Source organism: Echinops telfairi, unplaced genomic scaffold (genome assembly GCF_000313985.2).
Source record: "Echinops telfairi isolate 266 unplaced genomic scaffold, ASM31398v2 ScPeMD7_7474;HRSCAF=8512, whole genome shotgun sequence".
In the NCBI taxonomy this organism is placed as follows: Eukaryota; Metazoa; Chordata; class Mammalia; order Afrosoricida; family Tenrecidae; genus Echinops; species Echinops telfairi.
This window is the reverse complement of record NW_022111378.1, coordinates 979,588-997,079: the sequence shown is the minus strand read 5'-3', so window position 1 is coordinate 997,079 and position 17,492 is coordinate 979,588. Positions and strand designations below refer to the sequence as shown.

Genomic DNA, 17,492 nt, shown 5'->3' with positions numbered 1-17,492 from the left:
GTGCCCAGCTCAGAGGCCCCCATGTACAGCAGAAACCTACTGTCTGGTTCTTCAGCATCCCCATAATCAGTTGCACATCAGACCATTGTGGTCCAGAGCGTTTTCCTTGGCTGATTTTCTGAAGGACATCTTCAAAACTCTCTTCTCCATCTCTCTTGGTCCCAACACTCGCCTGAAATCCGTTCTCCTCCTAGCAGTGCGCACACTTTCACCGACAGACAGATGATGGTGACTGTGCATGAGCTACACTGGTCAGAAATGAACCTTGGTCTCCCCCATGAAGGGGAGAATTCTACCACTGATGTACCCCTAACATGTCTGTGCCAAGGCCCTTGAAATCGCAAACTGTGCAAATGCCCAGGTGCCACTACCTCAGAGCCACATGTGGAACATCAAGGTCAGAGATGGTTTCTAACCTTGTCCCAAAGGTGACATAGGAGAGCATACCGAGGAAGGTGCAGTTGGGAGCTGGCCAGAGGAGCCCGTTTTAATTCTGCAGCTCTTGAAAGTAAACCTTCAGATGTAAGATGGGGTCCTCATTTCCACACCCCAACATTGCCTAGCCAATTCCTAAGGCTGTGGTTCTCAAGCTGTTAACTTCCAGCATCCTGCTTCAGAATCCCCTGGGTCGAGGTCTAATTCAGTAGCACCTGGGATTGGTTAGCCATTATGCTAGAAGTGATTCTCATTTGAGAACCAGTGAATGACCCAAGCGCCGAAGGGACATGATTAGGGTGGGAAGGGTATGCTGTGCAGTTCTCTCAGCTCCAGGTGTCTCAAACACAGGGGCAGCTGATCTGACAGTGATGGTGGGGAGGAAAGGGAAGGAGCATTTGCTAAGCAGATCAGATCCATCCACATTGTGCCAGGCTCTTTATCAGCATAATTGCTGGAGTCCCCATAAATCCACGAGATGTGTAAAATTAAGCCCCATTTTACATTGTGGGAATTAGCCTCAGACAGATTTCCTAACTCCAGCTGAGCAGAGTCCAGATTCAAAGCGACGTCGTTCACTTCAGATACTGCCCATTTTCTGCCTCAACAGACAATGTGCGATGAAGGCAGAGCAGAAACTAGCAGGAGGCATTAGGATCTAGGACTCCACTGGGCTCAGAAGTCTCTCTATCACCCAGCATAAAGCTGACAATGAGAGGTGGGCCAGAAGGAGTGCCAAAGGAAGTACCAAAGCCCTGGGAGACTCCTGAGGCTGCCTCCCTGCTGTGAAACTGAGAGGTGGTGGCCATCTGCACACGCTTCACCCAATTTAATATCAAGCTGCAAGCAACTTCATAAGATGAAAATTAGACTGCCCACTGAAAAACAGAGAAAGGCCTGGTGCTCTTCCAGAAGAGGTCGACATGTCCCCTTTTTCTTACTTATCCCTGGTTCTGAAATAGGGAACCAAGTGCGCCACTTGTAGCATGTCCCTGCAGCTTCATGTTCCTCTGGAAAATGAGGATACCAGTCATGGCGGCATTATGACTCCTAAGTGAATAATAGATACAAAAGTACTCTGACCTGGAAGCAAGACCTGATCGGAAAACACAATGCCTCTGTTGTTGTTACTCTTACTCATGTTTCCATTAGCAACATATGCCAAGACTTTAATTCAAGATCCCAAAGGACCATGGAATTGCACTTTTGCACACTGTGTTTAAAACATGCCAACACTTTGCTTCCGTTTTGTTTTTTCCTGTACTACTGGCTTGCAAAAACTGGTGTGTTTTTTTTAAAGCACCCTGAAAAAAGTGGAGCAACAGTGGTCTCTAGTGGAAGTGAACAGTATGCACAACAATTCGTGTCACCCACACTAAACAGGATAGATGCCCATTGGTGGGAAACGGTCTATTTTCAGAACAGATGAACCTACATCCCTAATAGCTCTGGCCATATTTAGCATCCTTTCCTTTGGACCACTTCTCTTGACTGCAGTCTTCCTACCTGGAACTTCTAAAATCATTCAGAGGGGTCTGTGCAGGTGTTCAGAGGGTACTCTTTAAAACAGAGGATTCTGAGGAGTTGATGTTCCTTACTCCATGGTGCACGTTCACTACGGTTTCTTCATGTGAACAGAAGCCCCATGATTTCAAGCCCTGAGGCTGGCCCAAGTGAGCCAGAGTTGAACTGCACTCCACACGGTTTCCGATGGCTACTTTTTCTCAAGTAGGTGCCAGGCCTCTTTTCTGCTGCTTTTCTGGGTGTTTTAGAATCTCCAACCTTTCCATCAACAGCAGAGCTGGTTACTTGCACCACCCACAGCCTCTAAAATTGGAGCCACAAGATTTTAGGACTTCCCACCTGGATGCTCTTTCAAAATCAGGTCGCCAATTCTGTTGGCAATCTCTGATCTAAGTTTGAGTCCTAGTGAGGCAAAGAAAGAACAAGATATAACAGAATTAAAGGAATTACATCCACTCCCCAACAAGGCAAACCCACTGTCATTGAGTAAATTCCAACTCATAACAACCCTACATTGGGTTTTCAAGGGGCAGTGAAAAAAAGAAAGTTCCTCAGTGAGATGGATGGACACTGGCCGCAACAAGGGGCTCAAATATGAGAACAATTGTGGGGGTGACGCAGGACTGGCAGCATTTTTGTTCTGTTGCACACAAAGTTCCTGTGAGTCAGAACTGATTTGACAGCACCTCACAATAGCAACAGCAAGGCTGTCAGTCTTTATGGAAACAGACCATACTAGACACCAAACTCACAGCCATCCAGTCAATTCTGACTCATAGCAACCCTACAGGACAAAGTAGGGTGGATTTCCGAGACCGCAGTTCTTTTCTCGAATAGAAAGCTTCATCTGCCTCCCCAAGAGCAGCTGGTGGCTTTGAACTGCTCACCTCTCAGTTAGCAGTCCAGGGCTTATCTGGCAGCAACACCAGCGCTCCATGAAAGGATGCAAAATACTTGGTACATTTCTCCATCAGATGATGCACATCATGCAACTCTTTCCTCTTCCGATGAACATCTTACCATTTTTCACACTGTCCCAGAATAAAATGAACTATGACTTGCATTTCAAAATTTGTGAAACTGATTTCACATACAATATTAAAATCTATTTATTGTAAAATTCAACACACATACTAAAGCAGATCTGAAGTGTGTTCCATGCTTGAGAAATAAAAAGTGTGTCCAGGCTCCAGAGAAACATTGCTAGTATGGTGCTTAAAAGTCCATACGTCCTCCTCAACCAAAGCCACTCTGAGAAGCCTTTTATGATCACAATTTCCTTCTTAGCACTTATGGGTTTCCATGTGCGCCCCCACTGCCATGAAAGGTTTTCAAGGCTGGAGACCTCCTGGCACTGTGTGTTAGGCATTGGGATGCTAACCACAGGTCAGAGGTTGACACCCACCAGCTGCTCTGCAGGAGAAAAATGAGGCTGTCTGCTCCCATAAATCTTTCTATGATGATTGACAAGAAAGAAAGAGAGCGGGGTGGGGGGTGGGGGGAGGAAGGAAGGAAGGAAGGAAGGAAGGAAGGAAGGAAGGAAGGAAGGAAATCTTCCTGGTAAACTCTGTTTCCAGCCAAGATCCACCTGACATCAGAGATGACAGCCTTTGTTCTAGCTCCTCTTCTAAATCAGCTTGAATTTCTGGCAGCTCCCTGTTGATGTACTGCTGCAACTGTTTTTGAATTATCTTTAGCAAAATGTTACTTGCATGTGATATTAATTCTATTGCTTGATCATTTCTTTATTCCCTAGGGTCACCTTTCTCTGGAATTATCACAAATAGGGACCTCATCCAATAAGTTGGCCGGGTAGCTCTCTCTTAAAGTTCTTGGCATTGATAAGTGATCACCTCCATTTGTTTTAATATGTCAACTAGTATTCTGTCCCTTTGTGGAGCCTTGTGTTTCTCCACTGCCTTCAGTGCAGCTTGGCCCTCTTCCTTCAGTATCATCAGTTCTTGAACATATGCTATCTCCTGAAATAGTTGAACATCAACTAATTCTTTTTGGTACATTGATACTGTGTATTTTTCCATTTCTTTTGATGCTTCCTACAACATTCAATAGTTTTCCCATCAAGTCCTTCAAAGGCCTGAAGTTTACTTCAGTTTTTTCAGCTTGAGAAATGCCGAGTATGCTTCCCCAATTTGTTTGCATATTTCATTGTAACCCTTTACTTTGTCTTTCAAGCTGCCCCTTGAATTTTTATTCAGCTTTGTGACGTCAGTTCTTCAGCTTTAGAGAGAAGCAGCAATTTGGCACTTTCCACTAGGAAATGAAGCCATTTGCAAGTGTAGAGATACTAATATGCATAAAAAACCAGGCCATAGCAAGATAGGCGATCAGTGAGAGCACAGCGATGGCAACAAAAAATGAAAGCAATTACCCATAGCAGAATAAGTTAATTAAATGAAAAAAAATTAAGCAGAAAGAAAAACCTGTAAATAGATCAAGGTCTGATTTTTGATCTCTAGGCGTGTCCTTCAGTCAAGACCGATGGGGTACCATGCTCTGGCCCCGAAGTCTGTCATTTGTACTCCCTCGGGGGCTCTCTGCTCTGCTCCCATGGCTGCTTTGCCGCACACTTTTTGTGGTTTGCCTCGGTGTCTCAGGGTCAGTCTGGGCCAGTCCCAACACTGAGTCTCCAGCATTGTCCCCCTTAGAGCCCGGGGCCATCAAGGGATGGTGTGTCTCGTGGTGGGATCAGCCATATTGTCCACTCTGTCCACAGGCTGTTCAGAGCGGGGATGTCGTCCTCCAGGCCTGGTGGGTCAGAATGTGCTCCACTCTCTCTTCCTCCCCCTAAATGCTCCCATTTGCTCTGATCAGACATGCCCCTCTCCCCTAACTGCAGCTTCATTGCCATCCTCTTAAGTAGCTTCTTCTGGGGGGAGGGGCTGTTGTCCACATAGCTGACATGGGGGCCGAGCCCTCAGGCCCCTCCACTGGCTCCCCACTCCTTGCCAACAAACTGCATTCGTCTGGCACTGGCTTTAAATCTGGTCCCTATTTCCCTGTGGAGACACAAACAATATCCTTCCCCTTCCCTTGGGTGGTCAGTGCCCTATTGCCCCACCACACATCCCTTTTTTTTTTTTTTCAAGGAACCAACTTTTAACAGCATTAATTTTTCCCATAGTTTTCTTATTTTCCTTCTCCTGAATCTCAGGCCTATTTTTATTATTTCTTTTCTTTTGCTATTATTATCCTGCTGACTCTGCTCTATTTGTAAATGTTGTGCCAGCATATCAATCAAGAGTCTCTCTTCGTTTTCCAGGTGTGCATGTATTGCTATGAAACTTCCTCTGATAACTGCCTTTGCTGTGTCCCATAAGTTTTGGTACATCATGTATTCATTCTCGTTGGTTTCTAGAAATTTCCTAATTTGATCTCTGATCTGTGCCAGTACGCACTCCTTTTGTAATAAAGTTATTTATACTCCGATTATTTGCTCGTTTTCTGTGTCTTCCTTTTGTTGATTTCCAGCCTTATGGCACAGTGGTCAGAGAGAGAGAGGTCTGATTGATATCAATGTGCTTAAATTTATGTAGATTCACCTTATGCCCCAGGATGTGGTCTATCTTCGAATATGTGCCATGTGGGATTGAAAATAATGATTTTTTTTTTTTATGTTTGGATGGAAAGCTCTGTAAATATCTCTCAGGTCAAATTGTCTAATTGTGTTTAAACCTCTAGCATCCTTGTTGTTTCTTTCCCTGTGATCTATCTTTCTCAGAGAGCAGTGTATTGAAGGCACCTACTGTAATTGTTGAGGCTATGATTTCTTTTTTCATCTTTTGGAATGTTTGGATGTATCAGCAGATCTCTCATTTGGGGAATATATGTTTAAAATGCTTAATGGTTCTTTGTCTACAGTTCCCTTGAGCATAATATACTGTCCCTTCTTATCTCTTTTTAAGGTATGCATACTGAGGTCAGTTTTATCCGAGATTAGGATTGCAACCCCTGGTTGTTGTTTTTTATTGCTTTTTTTTTTGGTATGTTTTTCTCCAGCCTTTGATTCTCAGCCTATCTTTGTCTGTAGTCTTCAGATGTGTCTCCTGTAGGCAACAGATCAATAGGTTGTGTTTTATAAGCCAGTATGCTAGTCTGTCTTTATTGCCTGGGTCCAGTCCATTGATATTCAGGGTTATTACATCCATCTGTGGACTTTGTGAAGTCATCTTATACCTTTTGTGTTGGGTGTTTTCCTACCTCCCTTTCTTTTCAGTGTGTTGTGCATGTGCATGTGTGTGGTTCTTTCTTGACTTCTTTCCACCCTTAAGCCAATGCTATATTGGGGGTTGTTTTCTCTTTCTTGCCCCTTGCGTGCAGTTTTTCTATGTGTTGGTTTCTATGTGATGAGTGCTGTTTTCCCCATACTGGGTCAGCAAGGATCTTTTGTACGGCTGGGTTTCTTGTAACATATTCTGAGTTTCCTAGTCTGGGAAGACTCTTACTTCTCCATCTATCTTGATTGATAATTTGGCTGGATATTCTTGGGTTTGCGTTATTTTCCTTCAATTTTTGGAATATGTTACTCTACTCTTTCCTCTTCTGCTGATAGGTCTGAGCATATTCTTATTTGGCAAACTTTGTATGTGATTGTTTTTCCCTAGCTGCTCTCATGATTTTCTCCTTTCCTCAAAGTTGTATAGTTTAACTATTGGGTGCTTTGGTGACTTCTTCTTGGGATTCAGCCTACCTGGTGTTCTTTCAACCTCCTGAATGGCTGCCTGGTTTTTATTCATTAAGTTGGGGATGTTTTCCTCCAAGAATTTTCTCAGTATTTTTGCAGATGACTTCTTTGTTTTGTCTTCCTCCGGTCATCCAATTATTCTGAAGTTGTTCCTCTTTGTAGCATCAGACATAGCTCCTAGGTTTTCTTCAGCTTTTCTGATAATTTTATTAGATTTTTGTTTACGTTTGTTAGTATGCTTGACCGTCCTCTAGGTTACTGGTGCCTCCTCCAGTCAGTTGACGAAGTCTCGAAGTCTGTGAATCTACTCTTGGTTTTTGTTATCTTGTCCCTAAGCTCTTGTATTTACCTTTGGTGTATGGTCTTTATCTCCTCTATCATTTCATTCATTTTTTGTAGTTTTTTTCATATCCCGTATGACTCCAAGCAGCATTCTGAAATTTTCTTTCTGTGGCATATCAATGTCTGCTTCTTCTATCCACGTCATTAGATTTAGGACATCTTCTGACATCACCTTTTGTTTTTCTTGTTTTTTTCATTGATGTCGTTGGGGCTGGTTTCTGTTTGCATTGCAGTTTCAGAGGAGCCAGGTGCCATTTTCCAGAGAGTCGAAGAGCACTGGGCTCTCTCTGGGAGACTCGTAGGAATGCTTCTTCGAACTGCCTGCATATAATTGCACTATGAAATTGGCCTACTGCTTTATCCTCCTGTGGCTTCACTCTTTCCCCAGTCAACCAGTATTTTGTTATTTGGAGGGCACGTTCAATTGTCCTCTCAGGGGACGCTGGTTGGGTGTTTGTGGACCTGTGAGGATGGTATTGTACTGGGTGATCTCACAAGAAGCCATGATGTTGTGGCCCACAGCAGTTTGGGGTGCCACAGAGGGTTTGTGGGGGTGCCTGCTGCAATGGGAATGCCACAGAAGGCAGGAAGGTGGGAAGGATTTCCCCAGTCACGTGTTAAGAGCAGCAGGGGGTGGGCAGGATTTCCCCCAGAAGGTGGGCAGGATATCCATTGAAGGTGGGTGGGTTTTCCCCAGACTTGAGTTATGCTGCATAGGGTGGACCTCTCCCAGCGGAGTGGAGGTCAGGCATAAATGCCCTAGGCTCAGGGGAGTGGAGGTCCACAGTGGCGTGTGAGAGTATAGGGAAGAGGGAAAAAATAGCCCGCTAAGACTGTGGAGGGAAAGACAGGGAAACAAAAATAATAATATAGCTGAACCCAATCCCTGACAGTGAGAATAAGGGAGTTTAAACCATGCCCTGAGGCAGCTGAGATTGTGATGGGAGAGAAGAGAAACAAAAAGTAATATAGCTAAATACTGATCCCTGACCGTGGAGCTGGAGGGGTTTAAACCCTGCCATGAAGCAGCGGCAAGCTGTGGTTGTGTTGTAATAAAGCACTTGGGCCAGCTGCAAATGATCCTGGCTCTAGCTAAGACAGTGGCAGGGCTAAGGTTAGATGCTAGGCGACCTCCACTGTGGTAACCCAAAAGCCCCCAGCTCCAGAAAACCTAGTGTATCTGTGCCTACTTATCTTTATGATGCTCCTCCTGTAACCCGGCAGTGTGGAATTTCCCTCTTAGTATCTCTCCTCCACTGATTTCTGCGGAGTCCCTCTGGTATGTGTTACTCAGTTGCCATCTTGCCAGAAGTCTGATACTTATTGTGTATGTATTATTATATGTAAAATTGCTGAATTTTACAACTGCCAAGAACCTTAGTGATCATGACTGCTACTTCTCAGTCTGTCTTCCAAACCATGAATGTAACATGGAATATTTTTTCATCTATTTAAATCTTATTTCATCTCAACCAGCAGTGTTTCATAATTTTCATTGTATTCTTTTCGACCCTTGGGAAGAGGCCACTGGGGACTCAGACCAAGGGTTGAGCAACATCTCACTGGGCATGGTCAGGGTAGTCCCTACAGCAGTGACTCTCTACTCCCCATTCTGGGATGAGAGCCAAACCACTCACTCTAGGACCTAAAAATGAGCTTTAGGCCATTGGTTCAAACCTTGGTCTGAGCATCTGTCACAGCTTACCTCTGTTTCAATTTCTCATCAGTAGAAATGGAATAAGAGAATCTGCCTCTCGGGCTGGAATATGATAGAAGCCTTCAAACCACACACAAATGAGGTGCAGGGTGAAGATATTCCACATGCCTGTGATGGGAGGACTGTGCCAGGATGCAGTTACTTACACTAGCCCGGGTGATAGTAGGGCAGGGGCATCACACCCAACCACCCTGAACCTCCCATTCTGTGTTTCTGAGACAGGGAATAGCAAACACCCCCATTTAAACTTTAAGAGGTTGCATGTAAGGAAAGTGAGGGCAGTGAGGGTTTGCCTCAGTGATAGAATTCTACCTTGCATGCAAGAGGCCCAGGTTCAATTCCCAGCCAATGCAATTCATGCACAGCCATGCACATGTGCCAAAGGACACTTGTGTTGCTATGATGCTAAACAAATTTCAGCAGAGCTCCAGACTACAATAGAAAGTCTAGCAATCTACTTTCATAAATCAGCCAATGCAAACCCAATGCATGACAAAGAACCAGAGTTTTGTTTCCATTGTCTATCCAGTCACCATGAGTCAGGGGCCAACTCCTTGGCAACTAACATATCAAAGAATGAAAAGCAGCTGGCACCTAACCTAGTGTCAAAATGCGGCTAGTACTTCACTTCGCCCTCACAAGAACTCTGGAGACAAGGTGGGATGATGCCTAGATGACATGAAAGGATGTGCAGGTGAGAGCCTTGACCCGAGTCACACATCCAGGAAGGACAAAGTCAGGGCCCAACCCAGACCTCCCTGTGGCCTGTCTTATCCCTACTGCAGGCTCCCTGTTGAAAAACCCTAGAACCCATTCTAGGTATCAAATCCTACTTGACTATTTTAAGAAACACACACAAAGCCTAGTATGTATCTGGTGCAGCTTGGTTGAAAGGAAATCTTCATTATTCTAAGATTCTCTACCAGTGAACTGGCCTACTCCCTAAAATTTATTTGTAGCCCCAAAATAAATAATCAAGGTGCTTCACAGTCATGTACAGACAAGCAGAGGTGAAAAATCTGAATCAGCCAACGTGTACATTCCTATCTAAGGTTGACCAAGGAAATGCTTTCTTAGCCCAGCTCTCAAACTGCAGAGTCCTTCCTGCAGCCATGTGATATTGATGAGTCACTGTATGGCAATCCCATACACAAAGGGATCAAGTTTATGACCCAAGGGATTTCCATTGGCTGGTTTTTAGAGGTAGGTCACTAGGCTGTCTTAGTCTGGAAGTGCCGCCAGTGAAACCTTTTCAATGACATGGCAACTTGGCCGCCTCCGCTGGAACATGGGAGGTGCTTGGTGCCAGGAATCAAAACAGGCTCCCACAAGAAAGGCAGGAACTCCACCCCTGCCCCACCCCTGCCCCAGTACATCAGATCGTATATTAGTTATCCTTTACCCCTCAGAAAAGCCAAACACCAGATGTGACAGGAGCAGAAGGAGGTCCCCTCACACTTGGGTGGCCGCAGGGGTGGAGGACAGGCGCCTGTGAGCCTCTCTATCGCTGTGCACCTCACAGCCACTACAGGGGGTCATTACTCATGTTCACTCACGAGGGATGTGGAGAACTGCCTTGCCCAAGACAACACTGAAAAATGGTTCCAGACAGACGAATGCTAACAGGAGTTGGTGACGAGTCAGTGCTTGGGAAAAGGATGGGGAACAGGGACAAAACAAGAACACAGGACAGGCTTCAGTCACATGTGAGGGACAGGTAAATAATTCCACAGGAAGATAGTGTATGAAGTTGTAAAAAATGAATAAAAATAAAGTTCTTACCAATCATGTTCTGCATTTTCCTTTAGATAATTCCTGTCCGGTCCCTTCCCTGCCCTCCGCCCCCAGCTTATTTTTCCTGCATTTCATGGGAATATACAGGTATTTAAAGAAGAAAATAAGGGACAACTTGGAAAAAAGAATCTTTTAATACAAATTACTCATAAAAACCCTAATAAATTTCAAAGAGCAAGGTAGTCCTCCTTAATACATTTATAAAAGAACATTTGGTCCTTTTACCCAAAAAAAGGCTCCCCTTTAATTTAAATACATTTCTTATTTACAGATTAAACATAAAATATCATCTGTAGCTGCAAAGCATATTGCACATCACTGAAACATCACATCCCAGAGTGTCCAGTTCTAGTCTGTCTTCATAAAACAGACTTACCTTTCTTGTACATAATAAATAGGTCAGCTTGTAGTTTAGTGTTTCAAACCAAACCAACATAGCCTTTTTAAAAAGCTACTCCCCCCACAGTCCTCCGAGAGAGGGCAGGGGTGACAAGCCAGAAGTTAGTTCCACAGGTACTTCACACCTTCACTAGACTCACAGCCACATTTAAAGGGGAGCGACACCCTGAGTCTGCAAGATCTGGGGACATACAGCCAGCCATCACTCACCTCCCCCACTTAATGTTTCCCAGGGGTTCCACCCTGCAGGGAAGAGGCACGTTGTGGAAACTGGATGTCTGAGACTGGAAAAGGAAACAGCAAGATTCTTTTTGTTGTGAAGTCTCTGCTTCACCCTGAGGCTATGGCACCATCCAGCTCTACCTTCAAACCATCATGAAATCTGAAAAATATCCTGAGACTTCCAGAGCCCTCCAACAAGAGAACAGAAACATCTGATGTCAAGCCTATTGACTCAATGTAGAAGCACTCCTTCCATAAGCAAGCCCACAGCTTCATGAATACCAAAACCCCCAGGACCACTCAAACCCCAATGATACACGACTCTCAGCAACCAGAGTTCCCATGAGTTTCCCAAAGAGCTGGAGGAGAGCCACACAGAGCCTCCGGCATGAACTAAGGACCTGCTGCAGTGAGCATCAATGAAGACTACATCTCTGCTCCGCAGAGTCCAATCCAAAACCGGAACCACAAAGATCATGGAAAAGGCCTAGGAACCAGAGCACCTCTCACACAAGTCATTGACAGAGTTTCTGTGCGATTAAGACAGCAGGAAGCGCTCCCCGAGTCATAAGGAATGCGGAAACGCACCCGCTATGTTAGAGCCATGCCCGCTGTGTTCAACACTCATTGAGTCAGCTCCAGGAGCCGAAGCATTGATGATAAGGTAGACTAGGTCCAGGCAGATCTCTCATGCATCCATTTCAGGTCTGCTCAAGGAATCCCTCTAACAGGCAGGCACCTGCAAACACTAGGGCTACTCAACCTGATGACATCAACGATTGTTCCTCCTGAGAGAAGATTCTGCCCATCAAGATGATGCAAAGAAGTTGAGCAAAAAGTGGAGGAGCGGTGCAACTGAACAATCCATGTTATCATACTAGGCAGGGAACAATGTAAAGAATTTCAATTTGCAATCATTTGGTAAACTGAGCCCAAGAGAACAGCTAAGATGGATCTTGTTCTTGGAGGCGGGGGAAGTGGGTAGAAGGCCTTCGTCCAGAGTGCTTGGCTGCACCTGCCAAGCCTGGTAACTATACTCTCCCCTCTGACATGCACCTGTGAAGACATTACCACTACCCTGGTGGATGTTGTTAAATACATAGAAAACTATTCAAGTGACGTGTGCACATTCCCTGATCCAGGACAATGCCCAGGGCATCCTCAGCACCTGGGGGTTCTGGTGTGCAAAGCAAGTTTTGGCCACGAACTGTAGCAAACTGGTTTTCCAGAAGCAGTTTCCCATAAAGGCCACCACAGCAAACCAGAGCACTAGCAATCACTATCTTTGACACCTGCACTCCCACTGCATCAAGTGGCCAAGTGTGTGTTGTAAAGACTTAGATCTTGGCATTACAAGAATTAAGACTGGAAGCCAAATTAGGAGGAAGTTTTCTACAGCAGGTTTGCAAAACCACTTTCACTGTGTTGACAAAGTGGATACTACACATGGAAATACAAAGATGGGTCAAGTTCACAGCTATTCCAGAAAATGAGGTCCATTCATGTTTTGGGCAACCGACCAAGCATGTGATGTCCCTGAAAGGCCCCGCCTCAGCCTTCCCCTCCCATACTTCAGAACACACGAAAGAAAAAGCCTTGCATGTGATATCACAGTTGTTGGCATTCCGGCTAAAAACAACAATAAAAACAGGTACACTTTGAGCATGGCTACTTTTCAGGACTGGTCTGAGACAGTGTCTCACCCCATGAACCACGGACTAGGCAACATCCAACGTTGGAGTGGGAACTGAGGAGCTGGACATGCCCCTCATTCACATGTTCTGGACAGGGGTGGCTTCAGGAAGACAAGAGCGTTTGGAGTTAATACAAGCGAAGCCTGAGCCCACAGGAGAAGGGGCCCTGGAGCCCTAACTGATCACAGCTGCTGCAGAAGCTGCAAGCCAGGTCAGCCAAAAGGCCTCGGAGAGACAATGGACACACTCCCTCCTGGACACACCACCAATCGCCCTGTTTTACTTAGGTCAGAGAAAAAGATACCATGGACATTCTGGTTTGACATGAAAACCATTTAAAATATATATATACAGCAGAAAATGTCTATTCAGTAGATAAGATTCTGTTGAGAAACAGAAGTTCACTTTTGAAATGAACAGAAAATGGGAAAGCAAAAGCATTTTATTTTTTTACTTTAAAATAATTTGCATAGTAAAGTTAAGGGGTAAAACGTTATTGAAAACCCCCTTGCTAAAAATCTCAAAAGAACTGAATTATACATCTACTTTTAAAAAGAGTAACCCTTAAATTTCCAGGGAGGAATACAAATGTCTCCCTTCTGACTGAAAACGCAAGGGCTAAAGACAGCGCTTATTACTCGCTCTCTGACTGACACGCACCCTGTGCAGTGGGCAGAGAGGGGCAGGTGAAACACACGGCATGTGCAGCTGGCGTGTTCTTAGGGAATGCATTTCCACTTCTGACGCTCCACGGAAGCCAGACTAGGGCTCGGGCGCTGTTCTGCACTGCATGGGCACTCGGCGCAAATTCAGAGAGACTTCTGTTCTGGCTAAAGAAGTAGTGGAAAAGAAAGAAGGCATTTTAGCATACCCAGTCTTAAAATATCAGTTAAAGTGAAGAATGGCCGAGCCCTTGCAAGCACCTTCCTGACAAACTCGCTGTCCCACCCATCTTTACTGTGGTCCCACTGTGGTGACAGAAACCACAGCAATCACTTTGGCACCCTGGGACCCACACCTAAACCAGAGGAAGGCACTGACCTAAAGCCTGAGTCAGAGTGAGCACACCTCAAGGGCGCCAGGAGGTCTGGGACCATTTCCTCTCTCCCTGACTTAGCCTACTCTTTGGCACTAGATGTCTGAAACAAGCCAAAACAAATGTCTAACTCAAACATGATCAGAACCGTGAGTCCTTGCTTAGCAAATATAAGCAAGATGGAGGCTCAGACTATCTTAGGTATTGTTCTCTCCCCAAAAGGCACCTGGTTCTGGGACTATGTAAACTCCCCAGGTAAGTTCATGTTCAAAAGAAAAGCAAAATACTGTCCAGATGATCTGCCAGTTGACTTCCTTAACACAGGATGTGATAACTTAGGAGAGTGCCTGTGAGAATGCTGGTCAAGCATCTCCATCACTCCTAAGCAAACAATCTGTAACACTGAAGTTACAAGGGGTGCAAATGGACCACTGGGTGGTTTCCCCCAGGCAATAAAAATTGGCTGGCTATCTGAGGGAGAGCCCAGTTATCCAATGAAAGACAGGATGACATCTTCAGCAATAGAAAGGGATGGCAAGGAAACCTCGGTCCTTTTCCAGAAAATGCCCATTCACAGTCCCCTGACAGAGAGGTAGCAATGTCACAGATGTGGGGAGTGCTGGCAAAGGAAGAGACTCGGATTGTAAAGTAGGAAGCTGTGAAAAACAATCCAAAGATGCCCCATCATGATATTTAAGATCACTAGCATTTCATAAAAGCCAATCTGCATATGCTTTCTCATTGCCAATGATACCCTTCAGAAAAACAGGGGCATTTTATTGAACAGAAGAGAAACACTAGAGTTAGCAAGAACAGCAGTTGGACAGAGATCCCTACACCATCATGGATGGCCAGGCGTCTGTCCTGTTCCTTCCACTTCAAACTGGAATTCAGCACAGTTCGGGCTCAGTCGTTTATCTCTGGCTTAAAGCAGGACAGCAGATCAAATCAAGCCAACCATCTGGTCAATTTGCCGCATGTAGATGCTCTTTAAGGGAAGGGAGTACCTCCTCTCATCGGGAACACGGTTGCACTAGAAGGGAAAAAATAAGGGGGAATGTGAATTTCTAATTCCAACATCTCAGGGAGTGTCGTTTGTGACCTAATCCAGGGATGCTCAAACTGGGCCCTACTGACACGTGTTGACCGAGTCCATTTCAGGCACAAACGTACAAAGCACTGCCCCGTCAGGCTGCGGCCTAAACACCGCTGCTGTTTGAGCCCACTGTTGCTCCACTGTGTCAATCCATCTCAAGGAAGTTGGACGGAAATCCCTACACCGTCACGGATGGCCAGGCATCTGCCCTGTTCCTTCCACTTCAGACTGGAATTCTGCACAGTTTGGGCTCAGTTGTTGATACCTGGCTTCCTCTTTCCTCTGACCTTTACCAAGCATGTTGCCTTTCTCAACTGACTGATCCTTCCTGATAGCATGCCAAGGTAAGAAAAAGTCTTAACACGCTCACTTCCAAGGAGCATGATGGCTATAGTTCTCCCAAACAGATTTGTTGCCAGTTGTTCCTGGTAGCCCATGGTATATGCAATATTCTTCACCAACATCAAAATCCAAAGGCATCCATTCTTCTTCAACCTTCCATATTCATTGTCCAACTTTTATATGTATATGAGGTGGCTGAAAACACCATGGCTTGGGTCAGACACACCTTAGTGTTCAAAGTGACATCTTTGTTTGTTGAACACTGTCAAGTGGAGTGTCATTCTGTGTGGTGGGGCTTGGCCTGTACACTGTAAGGAGCTCTGCAACATCCCTGATCTCCACTCGCCAGATGCCGTCAGCAGAGCCTCTCTCCAAGAAGTGGCAACCAAAACTGTCTCCAGACATGGCAGAATGTCCCAAGAAGCTGACTCACCCCTAGCTGAACACCACTCACCTAATTTAATACTTTGATCTGTATTAAAAGGGGAGGGAGGGCCCTACCACCAACCCCTATTGTTTATGTAAATAGGGTATATTCCCTTAAGATTTTATTTCACAAAAGTCAACAATTCATGTATTGCACTCTGAAGCCGGCCTATACTTCAATTACAGTGAACCCTCGCCACTTCGCACTTCGACTTCCGCGGCTTCACTCTATCGCGGTTTTTGCGTAACAGCGCATGCTCTGTCATTACTGCCACTGATTGGCTCATACTGTACACGCTTCTGTCTACATCGCTACGTATCGGAGCTACATATCAGATGCATTTTTGCTTTTGTACAGTGTACTGTAATTGTTTGCGATTTTTAAGAAATGTTATCTAAGCCCTATGATGGCTCCTAAACGAGCTGCTTCTTCTAAGCCTTCTGACAATAAAAATAAGCGCCAGAGGAAGATGCTCACCATCCAGGAAAAGGTAAAACTTTTGGATATGATCAAAGATGGCAAGAAAATCGTGGAGGTTGCACGCCATTTCGACTTGAATGAGTCTTCCGTTCGCTCCATCCGTAAAGAGGAAAAAAACATCCGTGCTACGGCTACTTTCACTTTCAACAAGGAAGCAAAGCGCATCGTGACAAGTCATAATACTGTAAACTAGATGCCATAAATAATATAATAAATAATAAATGATAATTGTAACGTCCAAAATGTTTTACTGTATTTTCCCTTTTTCGTTTAATAAATTGGGTAATACGAGTGTAATGGTGACTAAAGGGTGTTTTTTCATGTCCTCTATGCTCTAACTACGAAAATATTTGATTTACAAATAAGGAATCCTACTTCGCGGAATTTCATTTATCACGGTAGGGTCTAGAACCGATTAACCGCGATAAACGAGGGTTAACTGTATTTCCTTTTCCCAAGTGTTTTAAATCCTATACCAAAGACTAAATCAAGGACACTATCAATAGAATTACCTTATACCCCCAAAAGGATAATTTATAATGTTCTCTGTCACAAAAATGTTAATGATGTCTCTAAAATGAAACAGATATATAAACAAATCATAGATCTAGGAATGGACTTCAGGCTCACACTAATTCTAGCCCTAATCTAAGAACAATTAGTTCTGATGAGAAGGCTCTGCTTGATACTTGCCCTCATGCAGAGAGCACTGAAAACATGAGTGTGACAGCAAAGTGTGGTGAAGAAACCAGATGGCGCCTGACTGTCAGAATAGTGTCTGCGGTCTGTCTTCAAGGCTTTTCTTAACAAGTGCCATCTAAGTAAGGCGTCAGTCCACATGAGTAAAGTGATCCAAGGATTGTAAATAATAAAACCCAAATCCAAAGGAAGAGATAGTATCCAAGCTTAAATTGTGAACACCTGGTTTGCAAATAGCTATAGATGACACTGAAAGGCCAAAATCCATTTGCAGGGTCCCCCCACAGATTAATTCTGTAGTGAATCCCCACTGACCATAGTAGAGGGATCTGAACAGCGTTCCTATCATACAGAGTATTGAAATGCAGATTGGTGCAGATGCAGTTAGGTTAAAATGTAATGTCCTATCATCTTATCTCCCTTTTGATCCTTTTTAAAGTTGTTTGTTTTTAACATTCTCTGCTTTCTCTTGGATTGAGGTTTTCGATGTTTTGTGTAGTCATGATTGTTTAGTTTTTGTTTGCACTGTATAATTTTGTATGCTTGGACTTTGTTTTGCATAGTTTTCTATATATGAAATTCA

The 17,492-nt window shown here is 44.5% G+C and overlaps 1 protein-coding gene across 1 annotated transcript in view; it reads right to left on the bottom strand.

Moving 5' to 3' along the window:
* Positions 1–10,629: 10,629 nt before the first annotated feature.
* The window catches only part of EDEM1 (ER degradation enhancing alpha-mannosidase like protein 1), a gene marked incomplete at its 5' end in the record, with an annotated part of 38,149 nt that continues 31,286 nt past the window's right edge, over positions 10,630–17,492 (bottom strand). The window contains one exon of the mRNA XM_045285629.1: positions 10,630–14,898. Coding sequence (XP_045141564.1) covers positions 14,809–14,898 — 90 coding nt within the window. The remainder of the gene's footprint in view (positions 14,899–17,492) is intronic.